The 15,115-nt window shown below is 45.0% G+C and overlaps 1 protein-coding gene across 3 annotated transcripts in view; it reads right to left on the bottom strand.

Moving 5' to 3' along the window:
* map3k9 (mitogen-activated protein kinase kinase kinase 9) overlaps positions 1–15,115 on the bottom strand; it is a 241,313-nt gene that overhangs the window by 65,148 nt on the left and 161,050 nt on the right. For 2 of the 3 annotated variants that reach the window (XM_038784498.1, XM_038784516.1), the window contains one exon: positions 2,603–2,783. In XM_038784498.1, coding sequence (XP_038640426.1) covers positions 2,603–2,783 — 181 coding nt within the window. Of the gene's footprint in view, positions 1–2,602; positions 2,784–14,320; positions 14,502–15,115 lie in introns of those variants that run through there. The other variant, XM_038784508.1, reaches the window with a different exon arrangement.

Here is a 15,115-nt window from a genome sequence, read left to right as displayed (position 1 = left end):
TTACCATTAGCTCAGTACCCTGTATTCCAGTTACTCCTTCCAAAATGAATCACCTCACACTTTTCTGCATTAAACTCCATTTGCCACATCTCGGCCCAGCTCTGCAGCTTATCTATGTCCCTCTGTAACCTGCAACATCCTTCCGCACTGTCCACAACTCCACCGACTTTAGTGTCATCCACAAATTTACTCACCCATTCTTCTACGCCCTCCTCCAGGTCATTTATAAAAATAACAAACAGCAGTGGCCCCAAAACAGATCTTTGTGGTACACCACTAGTAACTGAACTCCAGGCTGAACATTTCCCATAAACCACCACCCTCTGTCTTCTTACAGCTAGCCAATTTCTGATCCAAACCGCTAAATCACCCTCAATCCCATACCTCTGTATTTTCTGCAATAGTCTACCATGGAGAACGCTTTACTGAAGTCCATATACACCACATCAACTTTAATTTGTGCAAATTAAATTTACTGTAGTGAGTTACAATGCAAGGGTATGTTTAATATCAGGCTTTATATTCCTGCAATGCCACTCAAACTTTCCAGGAACAATGTGGCATCGTAACCTGCAAGGAATAATTTGTTTCTCGAGAATTTAAAATTTTGGTTCTGCTAAATTCCAACTGGCCATTTTGGGGTTAGCTAATACTTTATCTGGAAAAGGTTACTACAGCTGTATACACTTCAGATAAAAGCAACCAGATTCATCAAAAGATGTATGGGTTAGGTAGATTGGCCATGATAAATTGCCCATTCGTGTCCAGGGTTTGCAGATTTGGTTATGGGGTGGAGGAATGAGTGGTCATGGGCAGAGTCTTTTGAAGGGTCGGTGCAGACTTGATGGGCTGAATGGCCTCCTTCTGCACTGCAGGGATTTTAGGATTCTATGAAAAAGTAGAACGCTTCAGATATATTTCCACCTCCATGCAGAGCCTCAGTCTGCAGGAACAGCACATGTGCAAAATGAGGAACACTTCAGAGTGTTATGTGTGGGTACCTTTAAGAAATGGGGGTTTATAAAATAGCTGTAGTGGATGTACGTTTAAGAAATGGGTATTTATCAGTGATGTCAGAGTGTGGGTGGAGCTAGGCTGTCTTCTTTTACTTTCACTTTGGGCTCATAGCTACAGGATGCGTTTAGTTTTGTTTAGATTTGGAGAAGCTGCAGTCACAGCAAGATGTGAATGAATCTCTGCAAGCTTATGAATGTTTATTTGGTAATTTCAAATTGGTAACTGTTCTCAGTAGTGAAGTTAAACCTGATGTCTTTCTGTAAAAAGGGTTCCTTTTGTCTTATGGATGTTGCAAGGAAAGATTAAGAGTTACTTGGAGAGTACTGCATTCTTTGGGGGACTTATTGGTGTTGATAGTTGTTAAGATGTTTACTGTGGGTTTATAAAGTGTTAACTGGTTTCATAAATAAAGATTGTTTTAATTCAAAAGTACTGTAGATTTCAGTTGCATCACACCTTCAGAGTGGGCCCGTGTGTTCCCCATAACCACAATCTATTAGAAGTTGTGGCTCAGGTGAACTCCATGATACACTTTGATGCTCTCCAAACCCATAACAAGAGTCTGATTAGTCTAAAGAATTACAATTACATCATTGTACACCCATCAATACGACACAAATTCAGCATTTCAAAGTTTTTGGCTACCAAAGGATTCAATCGTTTCATATGTTCCACTCAGACAAGAGTATGGTTTCCAATAACTGAGGTTGCAGACAATCTGCTATTCTGTAAACAGCCTGGCAGCCTTCATCCCTCATTCACGGCAAGCAGGCTAAAGCAACTTCCGCTAAATTTCCAATCTCAGTTTGCATTCCACCTCTTACCTGACCCAATAGAAGAAAGCCTTCTCTCATGGCCTCCTGGTTAAAATGGCTGTGGTCAGGTATTGAGAGGAAGACCCGAACCAGCACATGTCCTTGGTGACACCTCATGCTCTTGGGGCGGCATGGTGGTGCAGTGGTTTGCACTGCTGCCTCACGGCGCCGAGGACCTGGGTTCAATCCTGGCCCCGGGTCACTGTCCGTGTGGAGTTTGCACATTCTCCCCGTGTCTGCATGGGTCTCACCCCCACAGCCCTAAGAGATGTGCAGATTAGGTGGATCGGCCGTGCTAAATTGTCTCTTAATTGGAAAAAAATAATTGGGTACTCTAAATTTTTTTTTTAAACAAAAAAAAAGACACCTCATGCTCACCACTGCCCATCCACTCATTAACATGGTCCTCTGAACAAATAATACGTTCCCCACAATTTTCAACAATAAAAAACAGCATCGAAAGTCTGAAATGTATCTGAAATTTCAGTGATTGTCACTATTACGTTAAGAAGCACTTGCAATGGCTTTAGCTTTTATGATCTACTTAAAGAACTTAACAACTCTGCAATGCCTTCGCTTAAACTAAGATATTCACAATATTTGCACACTTCAACATTTTGCCGAAATAGTCAACAGACGCTCCCCACACCTTCCCCCGCACACGTGCCCATGGCTACAGCCCCTCCGCACAACCACAACTTTCTTTTTGAGTGTTAGAGATACCATCAGGACAAAGGGTGGAGGAACAAGGCCTACCACCAGGTTCATACCTCCAGATATCGCTGCTTTTGGAGAACATGGAAGATCGGATGACCTCTGGTGCCATCCAGGCATAGGTACCTGCAGCGCTCATTCTGGTTGTCCTGTGCCACTCCCGGGCCAGGCCGAAGTCCGTGATTTTCAGAGTCTTGTTACTTAGGCTCTCGTTCTCCACCTTCTCGTGTATTAAGACTGGGAATAAATGGAGGGAGAATGTTTAATCTGAACAACAACAAAAAATCCTTTGTGGATATGTCATCAAAAACTGGCAGATACTTGGGCATCTTCAATCTTTCAGGGGGAAAAATGTTAAAGAACCACTTGGCTGGAGATATTTAGATTGTTGAAAGACAAACATTTCCTGCAAATTATCTAGACACCCGAGTAATTGGCAACTTTCTGAATCTAACATTGCGGGTGTGTGTGGGGTGGGAGGGGGTGGGGAGTTTTCCAGTCGTTCTCGTCAGTGAGATCGCTTGGACCAATGGAAAATCCCATTGACAGCGGCAGGACCGGAGATTCCGCTGCCAACTAATGGTGAGCCGCCACCTGCCTCCAAGAAACACACTGCGGGGGCGAGCGTAAAATCCCTCCCATAGTTGTTTAAATGTAGGAGTACGCTGGTACCAATGTTTCTCCATGAGACCATACAGAAATCCAAGCTCCTGTGTAGGCTGCATCAAGACAGCCCCTTCAAATTACCAAGCACGCATGGCCTTGCTAGAAAATTAAGGGGGCCTGTATACTACAAAAATAAAATAGGGGGTATGTTGGTTCAATGCATACACACACACACCTTGCTCTATTGGTTCAAGCAGACGTTAAAGACACTGTGACACTATGTGAAGAGCAGAGGAATTCTCAAAGGCCAACACTCCCCCACCCCCTCAATCACAACTGCTAAAGAATAGGTCAACTGCCATTGCTATTTGTGGGATCTTGTTGCATGCAAAATGGTAGCCATGTTAACCAGCATAACAACAGTTACCACACTTCAATGTAATGAATTGAATGTGAAATACTTGCAGATGTTTTTGGGATTCACTAAAAGTGCTGTTGAAATGCAAGCTTGTATTTATCGTTGGCAATGTCGCTGGACCAGCGACCCAGGCTAATACCCTGGGGACACAGGTTCCAATCCCACCATGGCAGCTGATGAAACTTAAATTCAATTATAAATCTGGAATTGAAAGCTACTTTCGGTATGTAAGTGACCATGGAGCTATCAAGTGGCTCCTGGGTGGCCCTTTAGGGAAGAAAATCTACCTTCCTCACCTGGTCTGGCCTATATCTGACCCTAGATCTACAGCAATGTTAATTGCCCTCTGAAATGCCCGAGCAAGCCACTCACTCCAAGACAATTAGGGATAGGCATCAAATGCAGGCCTTGATACCCATATTTCATTAAATAATTTTTTTAAAGTTCTGACCCAGGCCAAGTAACCTTAAGCAACAGGGGTGCCATTTTGTCCCCTCAGAACTCCGATGCATGACTCTTACTTCTGATCGCTAACCTGCCAGACAGCAAGCATGTGGCGCACAGCTACAATGTTCCTAAAGTTGGATAACCTTACAATATTTAGTGCCCTGAATCACACACTAGGAAGAACAAACAGAAGGCAGGAAACACCTATGTGAACACAGCCTGTAATGAATCAATATCTTCAGAAGGAATCTGATCAAGTAAAACTCAAGAGTTTGAAGTATGGATTGTGAGGATGCATGTAAACCGCACATTAAGGTTACAAGCTCACTAGTGTCTTTCTGATACTTTCCCTGCCAGCATTGAGCACTCAATAGGTCAGTATGATCCAGCTAACTCTGCCGGAACCCTAACATTCCATGTGGTGGGGACACCTCCTGAGTATAAATGATCAAATTTGATGCTCTGGACAGTTACTATGAAAGGAGGATCCACCTCACAAGAGGGTGTCATCAAGCACTGCATTCACCTCCATTCCCCAAACAGGGCGGCCCAAAGACTCTCCTCTTCTTCCTTGAGCAACATTCTAGTCAGTATCTGCCCACCACCTGTCTCAATTTGTTCTCAAATTGACACCTGAGTAATTGGAGGAACAAGGCCGACCAACAGGTTCATGCTTCCAGATATCGCTGCTTTTGGAGAACATGGAAGATCGGATGACCTCTGGTGCCATCCAGGCATAGGTACCTGCAGCGCTCATTCTGGTTGTCTTGTGCCACTCCCGGGTGGAGAGAGAGAGTTGATGGCTCGGGACGGTTTGCTTTGTGGATGTCCTGTTTGGCAACTCATGCCACTGATTGAATACCAATGGCAGAGCGATAACACTCCTCAATGGGTACTAATTCCCCATTTAAAGCCCTCAACTAGCATCCAATTAAATACTCCCCATCATCTCCAAATTCGCCGCTCATGGGAGGCAATTCGTGGGTGGGTGGGGGAACCATTAAACTCCCTCCAGGGGTTGGAGAGAAAAATGGGAGAATTAGGGGTCATTGTGTGGAGATGGCTATTGTACTTACAAACACCCATTACATTGACAGTTTAAAATTGCCCACAGTGAACAGCAGAGTGCAGGACACATCCACTAACTGTGAAAAAAGGTGGAATTATACAAAAGAAAGAATTCCTCAAATCAAGGATCCTGATACTTGAATCATGTCACTAACCTTGCCCTTAACATTACCTAGAACTTGGCAAGTTTAGCTAGTTACCATAGTTAAACAATCCTTTAACATGACATAAGCAACTTTTGGCCTTTAATGTGGTTCCCGTACTCTTATCTCCTACTCACCAGCCCAAGTGTTGAAGTGTTGGCTAGTGTAGACTTGAGAGATGAACAGACACTTCCAACACTGATGAAGGTTCAACTCAATGTTATTGACTACTTCTAACTAACTAACACACGATGACTGTGGGTCTATATGATGCTAACTTAAACTAGAGACCTAAGCCTTGTCCGAACCAGTTGATTCTCTCAGCACGTGGTGTGAGTCTGTGCTGGGCTGGATGAGTACTTGTTACACTGAGAGGCAGCACCCAGAATGAGCGGGAATCGTGGTGCCCTCTGCCTTTATAGTGTGTGTATTCTAACTGGTGATTGGCTGCGGTGTTTGTACATGTTGATTGGTCCCTGTGTGTGTCCATCAGTGTGCGTCTGCACCATGATATACTGGTGTATATTATGACAGAACTCTTGTTACACAGTAACAAACACAATCAAATATGGTGTAAAATATTGAACAGGAAATATTGAGGTGCATTAGGAAATGCAGTAAATCATCTACTTTTGCAGGAGGCCATTCAACTCTATGCCAGCTATCCAATTAATCCCAATTCTTTACTCTTTCTTACAGGCCTGCAAATTCATCCACCCTCATGTAACTATCCAATTCCCTTTTTAAAAGTTAGTATTGAATCTGCCTTCACCATCCTTTCAGACTGTACATTCCAGATCAGAACTACACATTGCAGAGGAATAATTCTCCCCGCACCTATGGTTCTTTTACTGTGTTGTTCCTCGTGTCTAAATAAAGCTCATAGTCTCAAAGGTGAAGAAGATGCTTCATTGTGAATTTGTTCTCTCTTCAGAGCTTAACTTACGGCTACCTCAAATGCTGCCTGCCTGTGTCTGTGTCCTGCTACGAGTTCTGTCTTCCGTGAAGTGTGTTGTCACTTCCTGTCCCTGTGTATATATAGCTCTCCCGTGCTCCCTCTAGTGCTTGCTCAGTTGTATTGCATCTACTCAGATCTACAATCACCACAGGTTCTTTTACCAATTACAAATGTGTTTCCTCTGGTTACAGGCCCTTCTCCCAGCAGAAGTGCCTCTTCATTTACTCTACCCTTTGTGATTTTAAATACCTCAATTAAATTTCCCCCTAATCTTCTCCAGGCAAACAACCCCAGCTCTTCAGATAACCCTCATCTCTGTCACCGTTATTTCTCTTAAGGCTTTCATATTCTTCTGATAATATGGTGCCCAGAATTGAATGCAATACCCCAGCTAAGGCATAATCAGTGGATTGTAAAAATTTTGCATTAAGTCCTTGCTTTCGTACTCCATGGGCGAGATTCTCTGGCCTTCCCATGGCATATTTCTCGGTGGCAGGAGGTGGCACGCCGTTGGCCAATGGCGGAATCTTCTGCTCCCGCCACTGTCAGTGGGATTTTCCACTGAATCCCCCCCACACTGCCAGGATACCCAAGGGATGGGTCAGCGGTGGGACATTGGCGTGAACAGCCAGAAGATCTTGCCCCATGTCTTTATTTATGAATTGATGAAACTGAGGTGAGTGGAGAGGATACCGAGAGAAAGGTTGAGTAGATTAGGATTGTTTTCGTTGGAAAGACGGAGGTTGAGGGGGGACCTGATTGAGGTCTATAAAATTATGAGAGGTATGGACAGGGTGGATTACAACATGCTTTTTCCAAGAGTGGGGGTGTCAATTACAAGGGATCACGATTTCAAGGTAAGAGGGGGAAAGTTTAAGGGAGATGTGCGTGGAAAGTTTTTTACGCAGAGGGTGGTGGGTGCCTGGAACGCTTTGCCAGCGGAGGTGGTAGAGGCGGGTACGATAGCATCATTTAAGATGCATCTAGACAGATATATGAACCGGCGGGGAACAGAGGGAAGTAGATCCTTGGAAAATAGGCAACAGGTTTAGATAAAGGATCTGGACAGGCTGGGAGGGCCGAAGGGCTTGTCCCTGTGCTGTAATTTTCTTTGTTCGTTGTAACCATGCCTCAGGTATTTGGTTATAAACAAATTTGCTCTCTTCGTTTAATCTTGGTACTCTTTCTCTTCCAGCAGCTATGCGCCCAACCCTAAACCTGCAGCTGATTTGTCCCCAGGCCTCTGCTGATGAAGCATTTCAGCTGGGCCGCTCAAAGGTTTACAGAAGTGCTGCCTTAGCCGCATGTCACTCCACCCCTCAACTGATGATAGCTTTTGAAAGCTGCTGAAGTCCTGACTTGATTTATGCTTCTTTTCCCTGAATAATTTACAAGCTTTTAAAAGCTGACCTTTACATCGCCAAACAACTAATTCCTAATTTATTTAATCATTTTAATGGCTCTTCTGAACCACCTAACACAATGGAAGAGAAGCTAACTCTTGAGCAGTAGGTTTAAACAGCACAACATTGCTGTTTGTACCACCAATGCCTTCGAACTCTGCAATTCCACATTATAAAATTAGCAAATAGAGAAAGAAAAAGGAATGAATTTACCCTGTACAAAGAACATACTCTTAGCCAGCAAACATTCTGGCGTAAAATAATTCTTCTATACTATACCCGGAGAGGTGAATTAACTAATGGATATAATTTCTCCCCTAGCTCAGCGATTATCTGCAATGGTTTAGTTCCAGTAAAGCATACAGAAATAGAACAGGAGAGGTCATTCGGCACATCAGGCATGTGTAGGGCTTAAAGAAAAAAAGGGCTATCCAGCCAATTCGTCTTGGTCCTAAAGGTGACGGCACTTCTAGTACATATCCAAGTGCTTCTTAAATCAATTCAAATACTCCTCAAAGATTGTCATGTTGAGTTGAGAAAATGAAGTACATTGCGGATCTGCCGAATTTGTGAAGTATTACTACTTGAGTTACAATTCAGGGGTTTATCCTTTAAAACTTGGGAATAGTGCAGGACAATGGCGTTGAAGGAGAAAATCAGCCACAATCTCAGCGAATGTTGGGCCCAGCTCGAAGGGCTAATGGCCGATCGCTTCTGTCCTTGAACCTGCACTGTCTCTGGAAAGAACGCAATGAGCCATTTACAGTGTCAGGTGCTGACGATCAGGGCTTTGTGTGCTGCTATTTGGTAGAAAGCAGGTTGGGTTCAATACGTCGCCGCGGGGTGGCACATAGATACATAGAAGATAGGAGCAGGAGGAGGACTTTTGGCCCTTCGTGCCTGTTCCGCCATTCATCATGATCATGGCTGATCATCCAACTCAATAGCCTAATCTTGCTTTCTCTCCATAACCTTTGATCCCATTCTCCCCAAGTGCTATGTCTAGCCGCCTCTTGAATATATTCAATGATTTAGCATGAACTACTTCTTGTGGTAATGAATTCCACATGCTCGCCAATTTTTGGGTGAAGAAATGTCTCCTCAACTCTGTCCAAAATGGTTTACCCTGAATCCTCAGGCTGTGACCCCTGGTTCTGGACACACCCATCATTGGTAACATCTTCCCTGCATCTACCCTGTCTTGTCCTGTTAGAATTTTATAAGTCTCTATGAGATTCCCCCCACCCCCCTCATTCTTCTGAACACCAGCAAGAACAATCCCAACCTAGTCAATCTCTCCTCATATGACAGTCCCGCTATCCCTGGAATCTGTCTGGTAAACCTTCGCTGCACTCCCTCAAGAGCAAGGACATCCTTCCTCAGAGAAGGAGACCAAAACTGCACACAATATTCCAGGCGTGGCCTCACCAAAGCCCTGTATAATTGCAGCAACACATCCCTGCTTCATGCTCGAAACCTCTCGGAATGAAGGCCATCTTTACCACATGCTTACCTTCAGCGACTGATGCACAAGGACACCCAGATCCCGCTGCACACTCCCCTCTCCCAATTTACAACCATTCAGGGAGTAATCTGCCTTCCTAGTTTGCTTCCAAAGTGAATAACTTCACACTTATCCAAATTATACTAAATCTGCCATTGATATGCCCACTCACCCAACCTGTCCAGATCATGCTGTAGGATCCCTCCATCCTCATCACAGTTCACCCTCCCACCTAACTTGGTATCATCTGCAAACTTTGAGATGTTACATTTTGTTCCCTCATCCAAATCATTAACTTATATTGTGAATAGCTGGGGTCCCAGCCCCGATCCCTGTGGCACTCCACAAGTTACTGCCTGCCAATGTGAAAAGGAGCCATTAATCGCTACTCTTTGTTTTCTCTCTGCCAAGGAATTTTCTATCCAACTCGCTACATTTCCCGCAATCCCATGTGCTTTAAATTTGCACAATAATCTCTTATGCAGGTTAGGTGGATTGGTCATGGCAAATTGCCATTAAGTGCCCAAATGGTTAAGTGGGGTTACGAGGATAGGATGGGGGTGTGAGTCTAGATAGGGTGCTCTTTCAGACGGTCGGTGCAGTCTCAATGGACCAAATGGCCTCCTTCTTCACTGTGGGACTTCTATGATTCTACTGTGAAGGAACATCAAGCTGGTGAGACACCCTGGGAAGGATTGTCCGTCCATCGCACCTGTTTTCTGGTGCAGTCCACTCCCGCCGGCAGCGGGATTATCTGTCTCGGCAGCCGGCCAATGGGGGATGCGATTCCCCGTTTTGCCAGCGCCCGGGGGTTTCCCGACGGCGTGGGGCTGCCTCACAATGGGAAATCCCATTGACCGGCCGGAATAATGTAGAATCCTGCCGGCGGGTCGGGGCAGAAATGTGGCGCGACGGAGAATCCAGCCCGGGGTTTCCCATTGCAGGTACCCCCACGCCGTCGGGAAATCCACGGACGTGAGTGCGCTGCTGGTGAAACGGAGGATCCCGCCAAATGAGAATCCAGCCCCCTTTATTTTTGGTGTTAGCTAATCTTTTATTCCTCTTCTCTTTTTTCTAACCTTTTCTGTTGCTATTCCAGACCTGCCTTACCAATGATCTTGACTATTCATGCAATCTAGGTGTCTCTTTAATGCTCTATAAGACAGTGGTCGAGTGATAATATCTTGGAATCCAGAGGCCCAGTCTAATGCTCTGGAGACATAGGTTAAAATCCATTCATAATTTAAATTTAATGAACAATTCTGGGATTAAAATGTAGGGTGGGATTCTCTGATCCTGAGGCTAAGTGTTGACGCCATCATAAACGCCGTCACGTTTTACGACGGTGTCAACAGGCCCCCAGGAGCAGCGATCCTGAGCCCTACAGGGGGCTAGCATGGCACTGGAGTGACTCACGCAGCTCCAGCTGCCAATACCGGCGTCAAATGGACACCGCGGGTCTGCGCATGCGCGCTGCGGCTGGCGCAAATTCACGCATGCACACTAGCTTCCTTCTCCGCACCGGCCCCGACCCAACATGGTGGAGAGCTACAGGGGCTGGCGCGGAGTAAAAGAGGCCCACACCAGGAGAAGCCGGCCCGCCGATCAATAGGCCCAGATGGCAGATCCTCCCTCCCCCCCCCCTCCCCCCCCCCCACCAGGCCGCCCCCAACCAGGCCGCCCCCCGCAGGATGGACGGCGAGGTCCTGCCGGGTAAGACGACATGTAAATTTAAGAAAGGTTATAACTGCATTGCAGGCGGTTCAGAGGAGGTTTACTAGATTGATACAAGGAATAAGCAGGTTGCCTTATCAGGAAAGGTTGGATAAATTGGGCTTGTTGTCACAGGTTGAGGTGTGACTTGATTGAAATATGTAAGATCCCGATATCTCGGCAAGGTGGACATGGAAAGGATGTTTCCTTTTGAGGGCGAATACAGAACTAGAGGGCAGTGTTTGAAAATTAGGGGCTATACCTTTTACAACAGAGATAAGGGCTGGAATTCTCCGTCCATTGGGATTCTCTTCCCACTGACGGTACAGCCTTGCCCACAGGTTTCCCAGAGGCGTGGAGTAGCTTCAGTGGGACCAGAGAATCCAGCCCAAGGATTGTGCGACTTTGGAACTTTGCTTCAGAAAGCGGTGAATATTTTTAAGATGATATATTCTTGTTAGACACAGGAACCAAAGGTTATCGGGGTTAGATGGGAAGGTGGAATTGGAAACACAAACTGATCAATCATGTTCTTATTGAATGGTGAAGCAGGCTCGAGGGGCTGAATGGCCTATTTCTGCTCCTATTTCATGTGTTCAGTAGACAAAGAATTTTTAAAATCCTCTCATTGGTGATGTGCGTTGACTCCTGTTACTATTGCTTGAAGCATTTAACCATTGCTTGGTTTTAAAAACTTTCCAAACATCCATGTGCATTCATATCTTTCCTGTTTTTTGCCTTTGTCTTGGTCCTTTTTGAACACTGCTCATCTGTGGCTCTGTTGCAAGGTCTGCACCTGAACCTTGAACTTGGCTGTTCTCTCCACAGATGACGGATCTGCTGACAGTTTCCACTATTTTCTGTTTTCGTTTCAGATTTCCAATGTTATTCTTTTCATTTATCTCGATTCTATTGACATTTCTTTCTAATTCCATTATTCATTGGCCATGAAGTGCTTTGGGATGTTGCTGGGAGGCAAGACCCTATATAAATGCTAATTTTTCCTATTGCTTTGGTATGAAGCAATTTCTAATAACAGTGGCAACACCTGGAATCTGCAAAATGTGACTAGTGCAAAGAAGTGTGAATTACTCCTTTCCAATTTAGCCAGCAGTCACTTCTGGTTCTTTGCCAACATGGTCGCTCATCATGGCTGAGAATCAATTGGGATTGAGGCATTAGTCAACTGTCACATCTCAGTTTTTCCCTCCAACTCAAACCTTAATGTTTCTTAATGAGATACCCTCTCCTTTGTTTTTAAATTGTTATGGCCAATATAAAATTTTATACTCCTCCCTCTGGGTTTCAATGACCTCTGCCCCCAATGGTATTTATCTCACCATCTTAAGGCTGTGTCTCTCAAACATACCCTTGTTGTCCACTGCTTCTGACTCCACCTCCACTCTCCCTTGTAAATTTGCTTTTGTCCACCCTGGCCTAAAATTGGTTTATTTGCTTATTATCTCATTGCTGTTGGTGAAATCATGCTGTGTGCAAACTGGTAGCCACGTGACTACTTGTCAACCTGAAGTTGTGGCTGGCGCAAGTCTTTATTCATTCTTAAAAGAGCCAAATATTCGTACTTCTTAAAGCATTGAAAGCTGATTTGAGCCTCATAACTTAACCCATCCTGAGTAATATAGATCAGAAAGGTCCCATGTTTGATGCCCAATCTGTGCTGCAGTAGTGTCCCGGAGCTAAGACCTCACACTATATTTAATATATATAATAATATCAATAATATATATAATAATAGTAATAATCTTTATCAATGTCACAAGTAGGCTTACATTAACACTGCAGTGAAGTTACTGTTAAAATCCTCTAGTCGCCACACTGCAACACTTGTTTGGGTATACGGAGGGAGAATTCAGAATGACCAATTAACCTAACAAGCACAACTTTCAGGACTTGTGGGTGGAAACCAGAGCACCTGGAGGAAACCCACGCAGACACAGGGAGAACCTGCAGACTCCACACAGACAGTGACCCAAGCAGGAATCGAACCCAGGACTCTGGTGCTGTGATGCAACAGTGCTAACCACTGTGCTATCGTAATAACATGGCTACTTCCTAAAATGCTTGGAAAACTGGACAAAGATGTTAAAAGGCTGAAGCTATGTCTGAACCCTGGACAAAGGGAACTTTCTGGCCATATCAGAGAAGTTGACACCATCTGCAGAGATGAAATTCAAAGGGAATTATACAAAAGCCATCTACATTTCTTAAGTCAAGCAGGCCAATGGAGATGACCAGTCTGGTAGGACAACGTCTGTGAAAGAACCCTGCGGCCTCCATTCAAATCCTTAATTGTTGAAACATTCACAATCTCATGAATCCAGACAATGGAATATAAATCTTTTATCAAAGCCAAAGAGGACATTGGGAGTCATGTGACATAATCCATAATGCACCCCCACCCCCAACTGGAGGTACCTGTACTATTGCCTTGTGGAACTGCAACTCTGTCTCACTTTTTCCATCTCGCAAGCAGTAGCTCAGAAAAAAGGTTCTGTCCAGATGTGAATACCTGGCTCCCATCTACATTGTTTCTACTAGAAATTCTGAACTTCTGTACCAGCATTTACAAGACTAATTCAGCTCTTCGTGTCTATCCCACTGTGGAAGTAATTTCTTCCAGAAAATTGGATTATCGAGTCAACCTGCCAACTTCTGTGAAAGAATACACCATTGGACATTGATTCAGAAATCTAGAATCAGGTGAAACAATAAGTCTTTATACTGTGGATTTGTCCTGTAAACCATTTTTCTCTTTACCCCCTCCTTTATTATATGAATGAAAAAGGAAGCTACATTGCGACTCTCCTCTTTTGTTTGACTATGTGCGAATAAACTAACCCTCTCAGTTGACCCTATCTTGAGTTTGCTGTGGGGTTATTAATAAAAATTGGATCACACCAAATCAGAGGGCAAATGCACCAGTTTATAAAGGGGAACTTATCAAAAACACCTTTCTGTCCATGGGCAGGTGGTGAGAGGCGAAGTCAGTGCGGTTGAAATTAAACCCCCCTCCTGTATGTCACAACAGCAACCAAGAAACCTCAGCTGCTCATTCATTCTCCATGTCTCTTCAGTGGCCTTAATTTCCTCATTATATGTATTGGCTCCTGTTACTATTGCCTGAGCCATATAGCCATTGCTCATGAACTTTTGCAAGTGTGTGTGGACACGCTTGTTTTTCCTTTTTCTCTTTGTCCCGTCTGGGGGGGGGGGGGGGGGGGGGGGGGCGAAGCAATTCATTCATGGGTTCCCTCGCCGAATCCTGACGCAGTGGAAAGTGAACGGGTTAAGGTGGGGGTCGAGGTCGGATTGGGCTTCACCGTGACGCCTCTTGCAGTCGAATATCCTGTCTGACAACTGACCACCATCGAGGTCCGCGCGATGAAACATAGTGGGGCGGATGCTGGAGCTCAGCAAAGAGGTTTTGCACCTTTCCAAGGGCAGATCGAAGTAAACCAAGTGGAAATAAAAAATGTTTTCGAAACAAACTCACACTATGTCGACTCTAACAAAGTCCTTTGTCAGCATTCTCGGAATATGCCAGCCGGCGCTATTTCCAGCTGGCTGGAAGCTGACTCCATATAGTGAAACTCTGCCGAGCACCAGCCAGCTGCTGCACGGTGTGTGCAGGCGCCAAGCAGCAGCTGACTAAGCAGAAGCGCGCTTCGCCTGGCAATCAGCCACGCTCGCACCGAGAGAGCTCCGCTCCACACAGTCCTCTGTCACCCCAAACTGGGCCCAGTGCCCGATCAAACTGGCCAAGGCACACTGGGCCACAAAGCAAGCCAAATCGGAATTAGTATCGGAAGCTCCATCTGCCATGGAATGCTGAAGGGTAAACCCTCGCGGCATCAAAACCTTTTACACTAATTTCCCAGAACTAACAAATGGTTTTATTAAATTCATGCTTGGTTTCTGAATTGCTGCCAATTCGGGAATCCATAATAGTTATGATTTGTAATGCACCCTCACCCGCCCCGAATACAGGTCAGGTAAATCACAAACCACAACTGACAGAAATGGCTGACATAAGGTCGACGTGACAAATATATACCGTATATATATTCTATACAATGCAGCTAAGAGGCTTCGATGCTACAATCCAGGAGTCAAATGGTTTAGACACATGGAGCAGCGTCCAAGATTCAGGTTACAGCCTCGGGCCAGGCTGCAGACGTTTTCAAAGCGGATGAAAGCAATTCCACTGGATTCTGACAGTGTCCACAGTCTGAACCCACACAGAGCCCGCACGGTCAGCAAATGTACAGAATGGCTGAGAGACCGTGTT

This window comes from Scyliorhinus canicula, chromosome 2 (assembly GCF_902713615.1).
Source record: "Scyliorhinus canicula chromosome 2, sScyCan1.1, whole genome shotgun sequence".
Classification (NCBI taxonomy): Eukaryota; Metazoa; Chordata; class Chondrichthyes; order Carcharhiniformes; family Scyliorhinidae; genus Scyliorhinus; species Scyliorhinus canicula.
Note: the sequence above shows the minus strand (reverse complement) of the source record. Positions and strands in the feature narration are given on the sequence as shown.